Source organism: Lipotes vexillifer, unplaced genomic scaffold (assembly GCF_000442215.2).
Source record: "Lipotes vexillifer unplaced genomic scaffold, Lipotes_vexillifer_v1.1 scaffold492, whole genome shotgun sequence".
NCBI classification, from domain to species: domain Eukaryota; kingdom Metazoa; phylum Chordata; class Mammalia; order Artiodactyla; family Lipotidae; genus Lipotes; species Lipotes vexillifer.
In genome coordinates this window covers 911,203-931,468 of record NW_006780910.1, presented here as the reverse complement: position 1 = coordinate 931,468, position 20,266 = coordinate 911,203, and the positions used below count along the sequence as shown (strand labels likewise).

The window sequence follows — 20,266 nt, the reverse complement described above, 5'->3', positions numbered from 1 at the left end:
GTAGGGAAATACTCTGTCTTGTGATGGGGCAACGTTGCATTGCAAAGGAAGGGTGGACAATTAGGGCCATTTTTGGAAGCTGCCACCACAGATGCCAAAAGAACCATTGCCACATGCTGCTAAAACACACGCTTTGGGTCATTTAAGTACCCCAAGGACCCTGTTCCAAGAGAGCTTTAGCCTTATGGTGTGATCTTTGCCGGTGGTATTACAAGAACCAGCTTCCCTGCCGTCCAGAGTGCTGGCTGTTCTCTTGGCTGTATTTGCTACCTCCTAAAGGAAAAGTGTTGCGAAAAGCAGTCTGGGCGGCTGAGAGTGTGATGAGGCATGTGGGGGAGGACCTGTACTCCAACACACACTTTGAGCCACTTAATGATTTCTCAGTGGAGACAACTGCAGTTGGATGCCAAAGCTTGGGGCCACGGGGCTTGAGGTCTGTAAACATCAGACGCTTTTAATGCTGCCCTTCTCGCTTTGCCACAGAGTGTTGCTCAAAAAGGGAGTTCCCCACTCTTCTCATGAATAAGGCCTGCCTGCCAACACCAGTTCCAGCTGTGAACATGTAATCAGCTCTTCTATGGCCCCAAAAGGGGAGTCCCAGAGGCCTAAATTTAATTTTCATGCATATTTGTCATCTCCCTCTACTTTATGCAAACACAGTTTTGTCGCCAACACAGGCGCCAACTGTTTTGTTGGGATAATTGCTCCAAGTCAACCCCAAACTACAGGGAGTTTTCTTTTTCAGAAAGCACGTTTTGGTTAATTTCCCGTTAACCAAATTATATCTTCCTTCAGCACCTCCTTCAGGGTCTCAGCGACCATTTCTGTAAACCAGTGTCAGGTTTATTATCCTCCACGCTGGGTCGGTTGGAAGGAGCAAAGAAACAGGAGCTCTGCAGCTCCACGGATCATCTGCGGCTGCTGTTTTTCTTCCAGATAATTCTCTATTCATCTTTTCACAATTGGCTGGTCCTAGAGTGGCTGCAATAACCCGAGTAGAGGTTTGTGACCATAATAGAGATGAGGGGAGAGAGGAAAATGAAGTCTCGGAAAACAAAGGTCTTATTTTTATGGAAATGAATAGGAACTCTGAAATAAGGATGAGACATGTGGAGAAGCATAAGATATGAACAGAACGTTTTAAAATAGAAGGTCCTCAGAAATGCTCCATATGTCCCAGCGGTATTTAAGGTAACAGGAAACAGTTCATGGTGCAGCTGCAAACGTTCATTCCTGGGGTTCAGGACTCAGTTCACGAAACTGTACTTTCCACTTTGTCTTGAAGAAGGCTTCCTTTGTCTCACTCCTGGGGCTAATTCTTTTAGGGTTAGGGGGAGAGTTACATTAATAAGTTATTAATTAAGATCTTCAATTTTAATTAATTGTATTTCACTCATAATGAAGTGATACATTACTCATAAGTCATCATCATTTCTCCTCCTTCCCTACTTAAAAGTCAATAGCTAATGAAATAGTTATGAGTCAATAGTTATGAAAACTTCATGCAGTTTTAGAGCCTGTTCAGAGCTTACAGACTCTAAATATTACAGCATAGTAATATTGCAGGGCTTGTAATTGAAACATCAATCTAAAAATGATGCAGGACATTAAAATGACATCTCCTAAAAGCACAGTTGACATACACCATTAATGCTAGCCAACAGCTACTATCTAAAGAGTCAACCAAAAACATTCCACAACTTACAGAGGATGTTCAGATTTTTGCCATAGTGTTATAAATGACTTGGGGAAATCAGTGAACATCAAAGAAGTTTTGTTATTTAGAATTCTCCATAGATAGTATGCATCTCAGTATGCTTTTTGCCCTGTAGAAAATGAAGATAATATTTGATTTATCAAATATGAAACTAAGCCACATTGAACGATCACATCAAAATCTGTCATATGCCAGACTTAGCAAAGAGAGTGCTTCTTTTTAATATCCTGAGCTGGGGTATAACTCAGATCTTTGGATACCTGCTTTGTTTTTTCTAGATTTACATCTTAAACTTGAATTCTGAAAATGAAATAGAATCAAGAGGAAAGAGAGAGAGAGAGAAACATATAACCCCACACAAAATTAATGAATCTGTTTTAGTATGTTCAGTAGCACCTCTGTATTTCTGGCAGTGAGCATCAAAAATCTCCTTACTTATTCTCCCTTTTAAGTCTGTAATCTCCACCAGGACTTTTACCGTGCTATTGTATTAACCTTCGTTTCTTCATTTTATTTTGTCTCCACGGTTCTGATCAACTAATTTCATTTTTCCTGTTGCTAAACTGTATTTTTTTTTTTTTTGGCTGAATTGACTGGATGTTTGGCTTTGTGTAGACACAGCCTCACTGTAAGATGGCCTCCTAATTCAATAATTCACCATGAAGACTGTTTTTCATCCTCAGTGTGTTGAACAGGCATCTAATCAACCAATAATTTCCTTTTTGTTGGATGGACATAATAACTATTTCTGTCTTTCTTTCTGATGGGAAACAGAGGCAGAGAGGCTTAGGGGCTGCCCTAAGTCAGAAAGGGAGGTTGTAGAATTCAGCTTCAGGAATCCCTATAGCATTCAGGATTGATGTGGTGAGATGAACCTAATAGCATTCTTATGAATTTAGACATTTGTGGTGGAGAGACAAGTTTAAACTTGTAAAGAAGTGCAGTTTCAGTTAATATAATACAATAATAGTGACTAGTTTTGACATCACGGAGATCAATCGGAATTACATTGGTCAGAAAGAGAGGCGTCATATATCTGAAATAAATGGAATTTGCGGTGAGTCGGGCCTCAGGGCAGTTCTGAACCAGGGAATACGAGCATCCTTAGGACCCTCCATCTTGTGCCTCTCCTCTCTGCAGTGTCACCTTTATTTTCTCACAGCAGATTCTTCAATGAAAACTAAAAACAAGGCCTCCAATAACTTTCAGTTCATATGTCACAGCATCCCCTCCGGAAAGGAACTGAGATGTAGTTTCTTAGGTCCTGAGGACAAAAATCCGTTGAAAGGGTCTGATTGTCCAAGCTTGGGTCGGTTGCAGGAACCTGGACCCATCAATTGTGAACAGGAAGTAGGGTATCATCTTGAGTGATTTTCCCATTGTAGCTGAAGAATCAAGAATCTAATATATCAGGAGGCTCTCATTCAAACCACTTAGAGTCATAGGATCATTGACTCGTGGTTGTCTAAGCAGACAGGCTAAAACACAATTATTATATATGTTTAATAAAACATTGCCAACAGAGATTTTTCTTTTTGGAATTTGCTTAAATGATTCTTTTTATATGTTAATGCATTTATTTCGAAAATAGTCATTGAACACCCACAGAGTGCAACATGCTAGGCACTGGGTTGGATTCAGAAAAGTACAGATATACAGATTCTTCCCTCAAATAATTTACAAATTTTTTTGTTAAAAAATGCCCACTCATCTAAGACTTTCAGCTGCAATGTGGTTCGTGTCCAGTGGGAATACAGGAAGAACTAGAGGTATTCAAAATTCAGGGAGAGGGTGGTGAGTATGAACAGCAGGAGAAGGCTGCATAAAAGGAGTGGCTCTTACCCTGGGCCTTGAAGGCTAATACGCTGTAGACGGGTGGACAGCATTCCAAGCGGAGGACATTCCAAGTGGAGTCAATGTACAGAGGGGCAAGAAGGACTCAGTGCCAAGACAAGTGGCTGAGTTGCCCCTGGTATGTTATATATGCAGTTGTTTTGCCTAGCAAGCACCCTTTTCACAGGTGGTTGAAAACTGACTCCCTCCTATCCCTTATCTGGTTATGGCTTGCTCTGAAATAATAGGATATGAATTGGTGAAGCTGCATTATAGTGGCTTAGTACCTTCTCTATAGTACGATAAAGGCAAATTGCTCCAGTGCTGAATCCTTCCTTCATGTGCACAAGAATTTCTTTTATTTAACAGAAACTTGTTATAAGTCAATTTTTGATCCAGTTTTATTATTGAAAGTTACTATTTATGTACAAAGGTTTATGGAGCACCTACGAGGATGAAATTGACATATCCCGTCTCTCTCCTCATGGAGTTTGGAGTAATTTAGAAGACAAGATGATTCAATAAGCAATTTCAAGTGTTGAGTGTCATGATAAAGCAAGTCCAAAAAACAGAAGGATCTAAGCAGTTCAGGGGTTTGGGAAAAAGAATGGAAGGAGTAGAAATTGGTCAGAGGAACAGGGGCTGTGGGAAATATGCCAGATAGAAAGAAACTGTCTAAATGTCAAGAGAGAGTTTGAGAGTATGAGGTATCCAAGGAACTGAACAGCATTCTCTCTCTTCTCTTTCCCTTTCCCTCTTTTATTCCCTCCCCAACCCGCTCCAGGACTACGACAGTAAGGTCAGAGTGAGGGAGCTGAGATACATGCTTATTCACTAATCATTCCATTGACTGTATTCTTTCTGATCTCTTAAATAAAAATAAATTTCAACTTTTACTTTAAAATGCTGTTTAATAACAAGAACCCCATATTTCCAATACTGACCATAGAACTGCTTCTGATCAAGATCCGTCAAGTAAGAAAGCTTGCCACCTGCTCTTAGGTTTAGTATTAAATGCGTGCGCTACCATCTAGCTTCATTCAATTCTGCCATCGTGCTTTACTTTATGTAGCCTTTAGCCAAGATGCGGTATGGTCTACAGACCCAGGCCTTTGAGTTCTTTTACACCAATTGTATTAAACCTTATTGATAGAATTGTCATGAACTTGTTGGTCTTTACCATTAAGAAGACCATTCAAGACTCTGAGCTGTTAAAATATGATTTCTCTTTTCAGTGTGGAAAGTTATGCCTATTAGAAGGAGATGCCATTTGGTCTAATGATTACATGTTATTAAATTAATATTTTCATTGGGTTGCCTGGTTATTCTCACCCACCGTGGCCTCGAGGTATATTCCTTAAACATGATCTCTAGCCATAATGTCTGCTCCTGCTTCAAAGAAGTGAAAGGATGTTTGTTAAAAGAGGAGATCATCACTCAAGATCATTGCCTCGTTGGTGTCAGCTGTCAGGCTAATACATTTATTTGGGCAGCAGTAGGTTCTGACAGAACTTATAAAGTTCCCTTTCTCGGTTGTGGAATATGATGGATGTGCCATACCGGTGACCTTTACACAAGGCCACATGTTAATATTCAGTACCTCCCTTTTGTTGGCCTCAAACAATAGCTGTCATTAAGAAAGCTGGGTTTGCCAATATGCCCTCTGTTAGGATGCTGGACCACTCCTGATTGGTCACTAGGAAGTATCATGTGCCTTTGATGGAAATGACATGGAAGATGTATGGTTGAAGTGCTGTGCTTAGCACCACTGCTGTGCAGGGGAGAAAACCACGATGACCCAAATAGCCCTGCACTCAGACAATGTCGCACCAACCAAAGACAACATATTGGGAAGAAAAATGCTTGTAAACTGCATGTGTTAGAAGATGTATTGGCCAGACGGCCATAGGGCAATCTTTGAACTATTGAAATCTTTAGAAATATTGTTTGGTTCTGAAACAATACTTACAAACCTAATTAATCAAGCATAGATGGTTTATTTTCAGGCTTTCCACAGTGTGTTGCTTTAAGGCAAGAATAGGGTCCGTTGGGTTCTTTTTGCTGTTTCACAGAGGCATGCAAAAACTCAGCATGGGCGTTCATGTTCTTACAAGTTGAAGCTCTAAGTTTCAAAATAATATCTGCACAGATCTCTGGTGATCCCTTCAACAAAGGCCGGGGTTGGGGGTAGCCTGGATTCCTTTTTCGGTTGTTTCCGATTCTGTGTGTGACTCTTTCTTCCACGCTTCTCCTAAATTTTATTCATCAGCATCATTTAAGAAAGGTCATCATTCCTGTTGCATTCTCTAGCTTGAGGGGGAAAACAAACACTTTTGATTTTTTTCTTATAGAATAAATATAATGAAGTGCTGCTTTCCTGAATATGTGCACTTGAATGATGTGATTTAAAATGTTTTCCAGTCTTAGTGTCACATTTTAAAAGGGTGACTGGGAAACCACACATCCTCAAGGCAGAAAGGTGAGAACTTGAAAACCATTTCGTGTAAGAAGGCTAAGTAAGGGGCCATCTGGAGTGATACTACAGGCAGGTAGTGGAAGCCCTTTGTGTCTCAAGCAAGCTGTGGTTGAAATAAGCTCATCATTCAGATGGAAGAATTGTCCAAGTACTTGGTTGCGTGCAAAACAGTGCCTGGCCAGAGTTTTAGCAAGACGTGAAATATTGCACTGGGTCATGGCAGTTGAATTGCGTGAGTACAATCCCCGAGGGTCAACTCCTGGTTATTTATTTAGAGGCAGATTATGGACTTTGTGGATTATCTAAGTGTTCCCCACTGTGTCCTCCAGGGCTGTGCCACTATTTACCAGCTGGTTAGAATATGAAGGGCAGAAGAAAGGAAAGGGGTGGAGACTCAACCCATAATCACATAGCTTGTAAGCAATTCAGAGTAAAGATGTGGTGGGAGGAGGGGTGTTAAGCTCATTATTTATTGGGAAAATGAAAAAAATTAAAACCACAATGGAGTACTGTTTTATACCCACCAGAATGGCAAAAATTGAAAAACTCAGTCAAGTAATAGTAAGTGTTGGCAAGGATGTGGAATAGCAAGAAGGCTTATACACTGCTGGTGGGAGTGTCAGTTGGTAAAAACACTCTGAAAAGCAATGGATATTGTATAATATTGAAGACATGGATACCCTAGGACTTGGCTATTCCACTCCTAGAGAAACTAGAGTACATGCAACAGAGGATGTGTACAAGAATGTTCACAGAACCTTGTTTGTAATATTAAAAAACAAAACGAAAATGGATTTCATGCACACTCCCATCAATAAGAGAATGGATGAATAATTTGTAGATATTCATGTAATGAAATTAGGTTGGTCTGTGGCTATTTGTTTCCTTTGAACAATGTGTATATGTCATCTATACTCTTATAAGCATCATATTAAGTTGTAACATGTGAAATTGCCTACATTTGACAGTTTTTGTCCTACAAACCAGCAATTTCATATGGTAACATAATGCTTCCAAAAATAAATAAGGTAATTAAATAAAAAATGTTTTGCACAATTAAAGAAAAACGAAAACCTCAGAGACTCACGGGATTATTAGGGCTGGGGAATATTTTAGAGATCATTTAAATTTTTCCATAGATGAAGAAATCAAGGCCTTCACTGACATTCATTCAATGAATCCACCAGAAACCAAATACAGTGGCTCTCAAATTATAGCTCATGTTTAAAACAATTCACGGTCTAGTCCGGAAATTTAAAAACAAAACATTTCAATACACATCCATGTCCCTGGGCTGGAGACTTTCTGTGATTCAAATGCAACTGAGTAAGGCGGATGGCGTCATGGAAGGAGGGTGAAGTGCATCTGAATGCACTTGGGTTACCTTCTGGTGCCTGGTGAGACACCAACTCCATGTGTCCTTTTACTAGAGGAAGGGATGTGGTTGAGTGATATTGGAAGAAGGAACATCCCTCCCCCAGAGGCAGGGAAGTCACCCTCATACTTAGCAGAGTACCTGAGCTGGGACAAGTTCCTGCCCCTCTTGTGGCCACTTCATTCTTCCACATCCATGGCAGATGTCAGTCATTTCCCCATGAACTGAGACACAGCCCTGGGACTCTTAAAAATTGATGTCCCAACAGGTACTGGTGTTCAAGAAGAAAGCTGTTTGCCATCCTTAGTAGGAGACAAGACATTAGAGCTGGAATGACTGATTATGGTGAACTGAGCAACATGGACTAATCCCTGAGGCAAGAGAAGTGGTTATCCCCAGGCAAGTGTGCAGAAAGGGAGGAGGGAGGGTATGAGGTGGACATGGAGAACGGTAAGCTATAATGCTGAAGAGCAGTCCTCCTGAGTTCTTCTTATTAAACTTATTAGACACTTACTAAAAAGCATTCCCTGCTTGTTTCTCAGCCCCCCAGGTTCTTTCAAGATTTTCTTTGTGTTTGGTTTTCTGTAATTTTAATATGCTATGCCTATATGTAGTAGGTCTTTTGTTTTTGTTTTTGTTTTGTTTGTTTTTGCATTTATCTTGCCGAATGTTCTCTGAATTCGTGGTTTGGAAAGTTCTCAGCCATTGTTACTTCAAACATTTCTTCTGCCCGTTTTCTCTTTTTTCTTCTACTGGTATTCCAATTATGATGCTTATGTTATGTCTTATAAAATTGTCCCAGAGTTCTCGTTTTGTTCTTTTTTCCCCCATTTCTTTCTCTCTTTGCATTTCAGTTTAGGAGTTTTTATCGACCTGTCTTCATGCTTTTTGCTGATTCTTTCCTTGGCCACGTTCAGTTTACTGATGAGCCCGTCAGGGACATTCTTCATTTCTGTTACAGCGTTTTGTATTTCTAGCATTTTGGGGTTGTATTTTACTTTTAATAAAAATTGTATATATTTGAAGTGTACAACATGATGATTTGATACACATGTACATAGTGAAATGATTACTATAGTCAAACTGATTAACCTGTTATCTCCTCATGTAGTTTTTAACCATTTTTTGTGTGATGAGAGAACGTGAAATCTACTCTCTAGCAAATTTCCAGTGTTCAGTACGGTATTATTTACTGCAGTCTTTGCGCTGGAAATTAGATCTCTGGATTTATTCATCTTCCATAACTGCAGCTTTGTACCCTTTGACTTAACACCTTCCCATTTCCCCTACCTCCCTGTCCTTGGTAACTCCTGTTCTGCTCTCTGCTCCTATGTATTCAGCTTTTTTAGATTCCACATGTAAGTGAAATCGTGGAGCATTTCTTTTTGATTTTTAGAGTTTCCATCTCTCTGCTTACCTTACTCAACTGTTCTTTCATGTTGTCTACTTTCTCCATTAACACTCCTAGCATATTAATCACAGTATTTGAAATTCCTTCTCTGATAATTCTTTTTTTTTTTTTTTTTGCGGTACGCGGGCCTCTCACTGTTGTGGCCTCTCCCGTTGCGGAGCACAGGCTCCGGATGCGCAGGCTCAGCGGCCACGGCTCACGGGCCCAGCCGCTCTGCGGCATGTGGGATCTTCCCGGACCAGGGCACGAACCCGTGTCCCCTGCATTGGCAGGCGGACTCCCAACCACCGCGCCACCAGGGAAGCCCCTTCTCTGATAATTCTGATGTCTGTGCCATAGCTGAGTTCTTATGCTTGCTTTGTCTCTTCAGATTGGGTTTTTTTTTTTTCTTGCCTTTTGACATGCCTCATAACTTTTTGTTGAAAGCCAAGCATGATACATCAGGTAATAGGAACTGAAGTAAACAGATCTTTGCTGTGGGTTTTTGTGTGGACCCGACTCGGTACTGGGATGTGTTTAATGTTTGTTGTAGCTGTAAGAACGAGAGGCTTCAGGTTTCTCCAGTGTTCTCACTTTTGTCCCCTTTCCAGACTTTGGGCTCCCCTGACTACTCCTCCTGAGAGAGAGTCTGTATCTTGTAGCTCTCCCAGCTGGAATCCACTCTTATTATACTGGACACCTGTCGGTGTGCTGATAAGGTGTGGGGGAGGGGAAACATTTTATAATCTTATGATTAATCTCAGTCTTTTAGTGGGTCTGTGTCTCTGGCTGTGACCTTAACAAGTGTTTTTTAGGTTTTTTGGTTTTTTTTTTTACTGCTCCTTAGGTGAGACGAGAAGGCTAAAGGAACTGGAGTGGGAAAAATGCCCTTCCCTCAGCTGGGATAAGGATATGCTTTTGTTATGGAGGATGCTCTGGGCATATTTTACTATGATTGTTTTTCCCATGCCTGTATCAGAGCTTTGAAGGGATCTTTTTCAGACTTTCACCTTGAGAAACTAGTGGAGTTCTTATAGACAAAATCCACTAAAGTGCAGGGACCACCTAAACCTGCTGTCCTCAGGAGTTTCTAACCCTCAAGCTAGTCTACACCCAGCTGCCAGCAATTCATCAAAATGATCACTTAAATGTTCCTACCAGTGTAGGAACCAGTGTATTGTTCCAGAGGCTTCTACTCCAGGTAAACAGATCTCGGTTTGACTCTTTGAATTCACCGGTCTCTCCAGATTTTGGGGTGGCCTTTTGCCCTGCAAACTCAGTTCTCTGATGGGTCCAGGAAAAGTTGTTGTTTTTCAGTTTGTTAAACTGTTTCTTGTTGTAAGGATAGGACTGTCAGTTTCCAAGCTGTTTCCATGTTGGAGCTAAAACTGGAAGTCCGTTACATATATTTCTGCCAACACCTTCCCCCCGCAAAATGGGGACTATCATTATCTATCCATTTTACAGATGAAGAAAATCAAGCCCAGACAGTCTGTGTCTCAACCACTATACAAAACTCCCAGGCACATCCAAGTTGCCATCACTGTTCACTTAGCTGACTGCTAACTGCCTTCTAACTGGCGTCTGTTCTCATCCTCTCCTGCCCAGTTTTCCTTAGAGAACTTTTTCAAGGGTTAAGTGCTGCTGTCGTGACTCATCTATGGGAAAGTTTTAGTAGCTTTCCATCATACATTGTGTAACTTCTAGACCTCACCTGTCCCTTCTTTTTTGCTCACTTCCATTTAGCCATTGGGTGTAGCAATCTTAGGAATAAATCTCAGTCCTTGTGAGGCTGGAATGCTATTCCCCCCTCCTGCATGACTGACCTTTTCAACCTTCGGGTCAGTCCCAAATTAAATATTACCTTCCTAGGTCTCCACCCATGTTTCTCTGTCTCGGTCCCTTGCTTTTTCCTTGATATCACTCACTACAATTTGTAATCACTTAGTTGTGACTTGCTGTTGTCATCTTCTCCAGTTGACTGTAAGCTCTATGAGGGCAGGGACCACATTTGCCTTATTCTGTTGTATCCCCAGGGCCAAATACAGAGCAAGGCACATAGTAGGCATTTGATAAATATGTTTTTGAATGAAGGAATGAATAAAATGAGGCAAACTCTGGATGGGTGGAAAATATATTATTTTCCACTTGAATCCTTATTGCCAAAAGAGGCTATTCAGGAACTATAGAGGGAGAGAGAACAATAACAACAGCTAAGGCTAACTGAGTACTTCCTGTGTGTCACATACTGCCCTAAACTCTTGTTTATTAACAACTCATTTAATCTGCACCTCAGCCCTGGGTGGTAGTGGCAATCATTATTGCCATTTTGTGAATGGGGAAATTGAGGCACAGAGCACTTAAGTAGCTTGACTTAGGTAACACTGCCAGGAAGAGGTGAACCAGATTTGATCCAAGAAGTCTGGGCTCAGGGCTTGATGCTTTCCAGACCCCTCCCATGGACTCAGCCCCACTAGCTTAAAGACTCTCATTCCCCCACTAGGAGAAGTGGTGAGACTGAGGTGGCAGACTCTGACTCCACTACGTGGTCTAAGAATCCTTTAAAAGTGTGTCATTGGGGTTTTCAGTATTAATTGAAGACCTATTTAAAGTTTAAGTTTGATTTTAGATATGCGGGAGATGATATTAATTAGCTTTAGCCTCTATTTATGCCTACAGTTAAGGGCAAGATGAGCTCTGGGAAATTAATTTTCTCTGGGTTTCATTTCTCCTTCTAGGACAGGTGCCTCTAGTTTTTTTGTAACATGAACATGCTTGAGTTAGAAGTCCAAGGGAGCAGAAGAGATAGGGTGGGGATCAAACACATAGAAGTTATACATTGAGGGAGAGCTCCCAGAAGCGGGTGTGATGGGGTGCACCGTCCTGCTCCCTGGTAGCCCAGAGGGGCTGAATATGCAGGGGTTACCATATTTGTCCTTTTCTAATGAATAGAAGATGAATAAATCTGCATCTGTCATGATTTATCATGAGCTATTTTGCAGCTCAAGAGAAAGATAACTTGTTTTTGTGAACTACGTTCAGCTCTGAGGGTTATCTTATTGTGCCTTGAAATCTCCTGTCTGCCACAATATTATTTCAAAAGAAATTAGCAACAGATGGAAGACCTGTGCTGCAAAATAAGAGGCAGAGTTGTCTACACATTGAAAGAACCTGCAAAACTTGAATGTCAGGAAGAATTTCTTAAGATGAGAAGCACCCGGGCTTCCCTGGTGGCACAGTGGTTGGGAGTCCGCCTGCCGATGCGGGGGACACGGGTTCGTGCCCTGGTCCGGGAAGGTCCCACATGCCGCGGAGCGGCTGGGCCCGTGAGCCGTGGCTGCTGAGCCTGCGCGTCCAGAGCCTGTGCTCCGCAACGGGAGAGGCCACAACAGTGAGAGGCCCGTGTACCGCGAAAAAAAAAAAGATGAGAAACACCCAAAAACAGGTAGTTGAGAAAAGCTGGCCTGTTGCATCAGTAAGTGAGCACTGGGAGAGGTTGTCTGGAGGCGGGGTTAGATTGTGGGCTTTCCTGGGAGCTGATGTCAGTCACTGGGCCTCAGGCAGAGTACTCAGTCTAAGGTGCCCTGTCTTCTGCACAATAGAAGTCATGCTGGTAGCACTGATGGCGGGCTAAGGCGTGGCCAGGAGGGTGGTCAGCACCCACTATTTGCTAGCTGTTGTTGTGGACATTGGCATCCCTCCCTTCATCAAGCCCAGTTCATGGTAGTCACACGTTTCTTATGACGCTGCTGGCATTGATTGGGCAGTAGAAAAACCAAACTCCTTCGAAATCTAAGACCTGAGTCCCAACCCCAGCTTCTCTGGTGCTTGACTCGTGGTGTGGGCAGATGCTTACTCTCTGACCTCAGGCCCCTCCTGAGTGAATAAGCTGAAGGGTCGTGGTCTGGCTCAAGTGGGTTTACTGGTGTGAAAACAAATAAAATAAGGAATAGACCAGTTGTAAAGGGGCAGATGTTGCTGGTATCTGAAATGAAGACTGTTCACAGAGAGATAATACTTAGGGGAGAAAGGCATACCTGAGGTCATGGCTCTAGATTGTTCATGAGTGTTTGGACTACATACAATTTATAACAGTACCTGACATCTCTGATGAGTGAGTTAGACCAGTGTCTCCCTAATTACACATCGTAACCCGAGGGGCTTACAAACTACAGAGACTGGGGCCCCGGGACCACGTGCCTGCGCAGCCAAGAATGGGAAACACTGAAGTGGACTCAACAGCCCGGTAATGTAACAAAGAGCCCTGGACTTTCAATCACGAGCAATGGATTTGGGCTCAAGTTCTGCCACTGTCTTGGCGGGGAGATTTGAAAATTTGAAAAAAAAAAAGACCGAAAGCCATTGGAGATTGGAAACGGCCCTTGCATTTCTAACAACAGTCTCTGTTTGATGCCCAAACTACTGGTTGTTCTATTCAATTCAGGCAACCTGGCAGCTGTATCATAGAGGAAACCTGAAATTCATGCAGGGGGTCTGTGAAACTGGGAGGCTCTTGGGTTGCTGTGCTGAATTCCATTTTGCCAAAAATCAGCTGGTCAATTTAGCCTCAAGATGATGGGTTCTGTTGATCTGAGTAAGATTTTGTCATTGTTGCAGTACCTAGTATATGGTAGGAGCTTAATGAATATTGGTTGAATAACTAAATAAACAAACATAGTCACCAGCTGTCTCAACATCATATAAGGTGACCTTGATAAGTTTATTACCTATATAAAGTATATTACCTTTCTTTCTATCTATCTATCTAAATGTGCCTTTTATATGGCAATTACGAAGTTACCTATTTGCCTTTCTGATAAGCAATGCAATCTCTGAGGCAGAGGTAGTGAGATTCAGGGCCCTGGAGGCATTTAAACAGAGATGCATGAAGAAGGTGGTGAGGGTCAGCCTCAGATGACCTTTAAGGTCCTTTCAACCCATAACTTGTGGAATGTGAAGGTGTGTAAAGTGGCTTCAGCCCTTCTCTCCTGTTCTTGATATCTGAACAACAGAATGAAGGCACATCAAATGCCACTGGTTCTAAGGCTGTAGATTTTCCTTTGGGACCAAGAGTCCCAGAGCTACTGTTTTGAGAGATTCTAGGAGTTTCTCTGCATTTGGGAAAGACTGATACATTTGTCTACCATTTCAAATTCTGGGACTTACGATGAAAAGGAGCAGGCAGTTAAGATTAAAATGAAAAGCTCAGTCTTCCTAAAGCGCAGGAGGAAGACGAGACTTCTCGAGCTCTGTAACCTGCTTATGCACAGAGCTTGCAAATACATCCCCATGACTCCAAGCAGAATACTTAAGAAAATCATGTTCTGAGATGAAGATGGTATGAAAGGAGGTAAATGATAGTGTAACTTTTATAGGGCTGGCCATAGGCCAAAGATGCACACTGGTGGCCCATGGTGATTCAGAGAACAGATGTGTTTTGTGGCATCCATACCATATATTTTTTTAAATCGAGCGAGTTACCAACATTTAAAAATTAGAAGTTTTTACATATATTGAGAAAACATATGTCTGCTTCTCCTGAAAATCCAGAAAAATCTGTCTTCGTGGGGCCCACATCCCCTCAGGGCAATAAAAGAACTGAGCCGTGGCTGTGGCCCCTTCTGATGGCTGCTTCTCCTTGACCTCTTCTCTCATTTCTGTTATCTGTGGGGTCCCTGGAGGCATTTCTTTTGATTTCCCCTTCTGCAGGCAAAGCTGCGATTTAGGAGTAGTGTGTCCTGTTACCTAACATGGCCGGCATCTTTGCCACTTGACTGAACCTCGACCGCAGGGAATATGAGTCTTGCTAAGAGTTGCTGCGTCCTGGCACGGTTTCTTCCACACAGCAGAACTCAAGAAATCCACTTCGTTCCTCCCCCCGTTCCATACCTCCCCACCTCCTGGTTTTTCTTCTTTTCTATCCCCCAAGTCTGAACAAGTTTTCTTTTAGTGCAAAGGGATACTGTTAATAATTATTCTGGGATAACATGTGTGAGTTTGAACCATTGTGGGTATATTAGTTTCCGAGGACTGTCATAGCAAAGAACCCCAAACTGGATGCTTAAAACAAAGTTATTATCTCACAGTTCTGGAGGCAGAAGTTGGAAATCCAAGTATCAGCAGGCTTGACACCTTCTGGAGGTTCTAAGGGAGAGTTCAGGCCTTTCTCTTAGCTTCTGGCGGGTGCTGCAGTCCGTGAGGTACCTTGGTTTGTAGATAACATCACTCCACTCTCTGCCTCTGTCATCACATGGCATTCTTCCTGTGTGTGTCTGTTTTTTCTTCTTATAAGGACACTAGTCATATTGGACTAAGGCCTTACCCTAACAACCTCATCCTAACTTGACTGCAGTTACAAAGACCCTATTACCAAATAAGGTCACATTCACAGCTACAGAAGGTTAGGACTTCAGCATATCTTCTTGGGGGACACAGCTCAACCCATAAGCTTCAAACTAGCTTTCTGACCTGAAAAGATGGAGATGATAATTCTATTTGTTAGATGAGGTTCCTGTGAGGACTAAATGAGCAACATGTCTGGGCCCTCACACGGTGCCTGCAATCTAGCTTGAACTCAGCAAAAGCATTTCCAGCCTTTTCCCTCCCCTTCCACACCTTTTTCCTCCTCTTCTCCTACTTGGGCACCTGGGTCCTTGGCTTCTCTGTCATTTTGTTCGCTCAGGATAGAAACATGAAACAAACGAAAAAAATCCATCCATTGCCTGATTTTATCCTTCCTGCCATTAATTTCGTAGGTGATATTTAAGTGCCTTCCTTCAAAATAATGTGTTTACCTTTTACAGTATTTCCAGAAAGGATTCAGACTCCAGTGGCATATAGAAGACTGCTCTGTGCTCTCCAGTACAGCATCCCCAGGCCTCCTGCTGTAAGTATAGCTTCTTTCGACAAAAAAAAGGCCACGGAGAAGCAAGTCCCTCTCCAACACCGTCCAGTGAATGGGAAGAGACCCCACGGATCTTCACGGTCAGACAAGAAATGAATATGGGAGCCAGAGGATCACCCAGGCAGGCTTGGGACAGTTCGTTTCTGGAACAGTGAATGACAAAAACGCCTATTCAGGTGCACTCAGTAAATCCTATGCACCTGGAGGCCACAGGCACACACATCAACAGGCACGTGAGATTTCAGAACCAGCCCCCTTGTAATTCCAAGGGAGATTCTGTCCCATCTGGTGAGTATCACTTTGTGGTTCCTAACTCTTTCTTCCTCTTTTCAATTGGCCACGTTTTGTTTTTAACTTCAATAGAAACAGCAAAATTATTTGACTCAATGGTAATGTTCTATTCTAGAACATTCTATAAGACCTGTAGTTGTCAGTCTTTAATGGAAGCCTGTTGTTGCTTTGTATTGTGTTGGAGGAGAGCACAGGTGTGAGCTGATGACAAGAGTTTAATGATTCAGGTATTGCACCTGATAATAATAATAGTGACAAGTATTATCATCAGCATCCCAACCCCCATTTATGATGCTCTCAGATACTGTGCTGAGCACTTTATTTTATGAAATCCTCATATAACCCTCTTAGGCAGATAATGTTATTATCCCCATTTTACAAATAAGGAAGGTGTGAATTCATAGCACAGAATAATGTGTATAAAAATGAAGTATCTCAAAACTGTGTAACAGGAGGAATGGTTTAAAGGTAAGAAGATGGACCAGAAGGAATGAGCTTTGACATCAGGGAAACCGGAGCCCAGAACCAGAAATACTTGGGCTCAAATTTCTGCTTTCTACTGTTTGAGTTCTGTCGCCAGGATCAAGTCCCCTAAATGTTCCTTGAGCCCAGTAGTTCCTGTAAACTGACAATTACTACCTTGAAGAGATGTTGTTGATATAAAATTCCCTGAACACAGCAGGGCCGACTAAATGGCGGTTGTGATGATGGTGTTTATGGTGCTGCTATCCTGACTGCAGGAGAGGAAATGTCAGGAGACAGCGCATTCCTCCAAATATTCTAGGAAGTGTCATGTAGAAGGATTAGACTGATTTTATGCAGGTTTTTTTTTTTTTTTTTTTTTTTAGGTAACTTTTTGGGTAGATTTTGTTGCACATATTTATACAGTTTGTTGGAATTGACCAATAGAAGAAAGAGAAATTTTGACACAGTCCAAAGGAGAACCTTCTTTGAACTAGAGGATAATGTCCTGCCTGGGCTGTAAATGGTAAAGTTGAGGCTGGGAGACTTTCTACCAAAGATGCTGAGTCAGAGATTCTTCTTTTCTGGGAGGATGGGCTTGATGATGGCATGTTGAGGATGCTGGCAGGTTAACACATTTTGAGTCTTATGTATAAGGCAGTGTGCTAAAATCTGATCATACATCTTCAATTATGGTCCATACGGCTACCTTCTGAGACAAGAACTGTTATCTTCCCATGGTTTAGATGAGGATTTAGAGGCCCATAGAGATTCTGTAACTTTAGGGATGGAGCCAGGATTCGAGCCTCCATTCTGACTCCAGGTCAGAGCATTCTTATATTAAGATTCCAGATATGACAATAATAGCTCATAGGTACTGAGCACTTATTATGTACTAGATGCTTTACATTTTATTATGTCCTTCCCTCAGATACTTGCTTAGTTTGCTTTTACACTTCCTTCAGGTCTTTAACGAAATGTCACCTACATGGGTGGGCTTTCCTAACCTTTCTGACTTTATTTTCCTCCTTGAGATTTATTACCAGCTGACACTTATACATTTCTTTGTTTGCTTATCTGTTAGTCTGCTTTCTCTTCCACTCCCTCTCTTCCCAACTCGAATGCATGCTCCATAAGTGCAGGGATATTGCAGCTTTATTCCTTTCTGTATTCCCAATGTCTAGAATACCACCAGACATATAACAGGCACTCAAATATTAATGAATGAAAAAAAAGAATGGACAGATTTAATCCCACTAGCAACCCTGTGAAGTAGGTCATACAATCCTCATGTTTCAGGTAAGGACAAAGAGTCTTAGGCCAGGTTATATGCTGGGATATAAATCTATGATGGTCTGCCCCCAAAGCCTGTTTATTCCCTTATACCAAACTGTCCCTCTAAGACAGTTTGTTACAAAATGCATCATTATTGATTTATATTCAGGGAAGGAATTCCTATTCTTTGTCTCAAGACAGAGGACAGCATATTCTCTCTAGGTTGTATTCTGTTTCAACAAATTCCAGAGTCACATCTATGATCTTAGGTGGAATCGTCTTGCAATGAGTGGGTCATATGCCAGGGCTGTAAATCCAAATCACCAAACAGTTATTAGGCATCTGGTTTTCACAAAGCAATGTGTTTGGCTCTCTGAAAGCTTTTATTTACCTGGCCGTATTGAAATGCCATTCTACCTTTATTTCCAGGAAATAATTCTCACGTTGGAGAAATCAGGCTCACTAAAAAATGTTCACAGTTTGACTTGGTTGTGTTAAGTGTGTAGTGGGAGCTGCCCAGTACATGCCAAACATAGGACAGTGTGTGATGGACTAAACTGAAATACTTAGTGTTATACCATTTGACACCCAGTGTTAGGAAGGCAATGTGCATTTGAAATCTTTTACACATTTTTTGAGTTTGCCAATGATCCCTTGGGTGGCTCCAAATATTTTAGACATCTGCATGCTATTCAAAGCCCTTTAAAAGTTTACAGAAAGTGATTTAAATCATCTAAGTTATCTTAATACACTACTGAAGAATTAGACTTTAATTTGCGTAGGTCAGTGGACAGGATTTCTTACGTAAAAACAATTTTTTTTTGTGGGGGGGACCACACGGCGCGGGGCATGCGGGATCTTAATTCCTTGACCAGGGATCGAACCCGTGCCCCCTGCAGTGGAAGCGCAGAGTCTTAAGCACTGGATTGCCAGGGAAGTACACCCAAAACAATTTTATACATATGATATATATCAAGATTTTATATATATATAAATACTTATATATAAATGCATGTGGAATATATATATATATATCTTTTGTATATCTCTTACATGAAACGATGATTTCATGATTGGGCAAAGAAAGAAAAAAAATCAAATCTATTATTAGTGTGTATGTATGTGTTGCGTAGAGCCAACATCAGATTAAAACACTGATTGTTTTAATTTTCACCCAGTTTGACATTTCTAATAAAACTCATGAAATAATTGCCTCTTGGATTTTTAAATTGTCAGTAGTATGTCTAAATGGGCCGCGGATCTGTTTGTTTTTCCATATCTGAATAATTTCCAGTCACAAATTTTCCCCAAATTTCCAATTTGAGGATTTATTTTAGTCACCCATTCTTCTGTTTACCTCTCTTTAGAAGTTTTGAAGTGTTTGTCTTGAAATTAAAAGTTTTATGAGGATTGGGCTTCCCTGGTGGCGCAGTGGTTGAGAGTCCGCCTGCCGATGCAGGGGACGCGGGTTCGTGCCCTGGTCATGGAAGATCCCACGTGCCGCGGAGCGGCTGGGCCCGTGAGCCATGGCCGCTGAGCCTGCGCGTCCGGAGCCTGTGCTCCGCAACGGGAGGGGCCACAACAGTGAGAGGCCCGCACACCGCAAAAAAAATAAATGTTTTATGAGGATTCTGTAAAAGTTATTCTGGGGGGAGGAGGTGCTTTCAAACAATAGGAAAAGAATCGATAGCATTTTATTTCCTTAAAGAAATATGGGAAGCACGTGAGGATAATGTCAGGGGATTTAAAATTTTTTCTCAGCACGTTACAAACATCGATTTCTCAAACATCCAGTTATCAGGAGATTTTTTTTTTTTTTTAGGTCCCAGCGGGGCAGGTAAATTCCACACACTTGAGCACCACCCTGGCTTTTCTTTGCCTTCCAAGACTTAACTCTGAGGCCATACACTGCTGTCGGCCTCAACGGGAGAAGCCAGACCCCCTTTGCCTCGTCCAGGGTCTCCTGGAATTTGTCAGAGCTTGAGCTGGAAGAGAGGATGACACCCGCAGTAGGCGCACCGGCAAACCCAGATTCCCAAAGCTGGCTCCTGGGTGCACCCGGGAATTCAGTGGGAAGGGGCACAGTTGCCATGGCACCAGAGATGCTCCCCAGGCATCTTCATCCTCCCGGGAAAAGGGGTCCCGGGGCAGATGCCTCTCTCCCCGGCAGTCTGGCAGGAGCACCCCTTCCTGTGCTTCCTCGTGCTCCCACCCATCTCCCCTCCAAGAGGTTAATCAAGGTTTGCTCCTCTCTGCTCTCCCGCCTACCCCCGCGTTTCCATACGGTTTGTTCACAGGCCCCTCCTAGGCCGGGGGTGAATGCTCACTTACACTGACCACTGCGAGGGAATTGTTCCGTGAGCGCTGCCCGTCTTCCAATCAATGCCTGCCCTGAACAACAGAAAGGGCCTCAGATGTACTGGTTTCCACAGAACCATTGTTAGGCTTCACAGAAGCGGTTTTGAACCTAATAAATAATGTCAAAAGTCTCTATCGCAGCCAAACATGTTCCTTTTGAAGGATTTCTAATAGTATTTTTGTTC

The 20,266-nt window shown here is 42.2% G+C and overlaps 1 protein-coding gene across 1 annotated transcript; it reads left to right on the top strand.

The window, feature by feature from the left end:
• The first annotated feature begins 7,841 nt into the window (after positions 1-7,841).
• Positions 7,842-20,059, top strand: CUNH12orf42 (chromosome unknown C12orf42 homolog). Its single transcript, XM_007472357.1, is given in 4 exon segments — positions 7,842-7,851; positions 15,595-15,698; positions 15,701-15,983; positions 19,611-20,059. Coding segments are annotated over 4 exon segments (846 nt in total).
• The last annotated feature ends 207 nt before the right edge of the window (positions 20,060-20,266 follow it).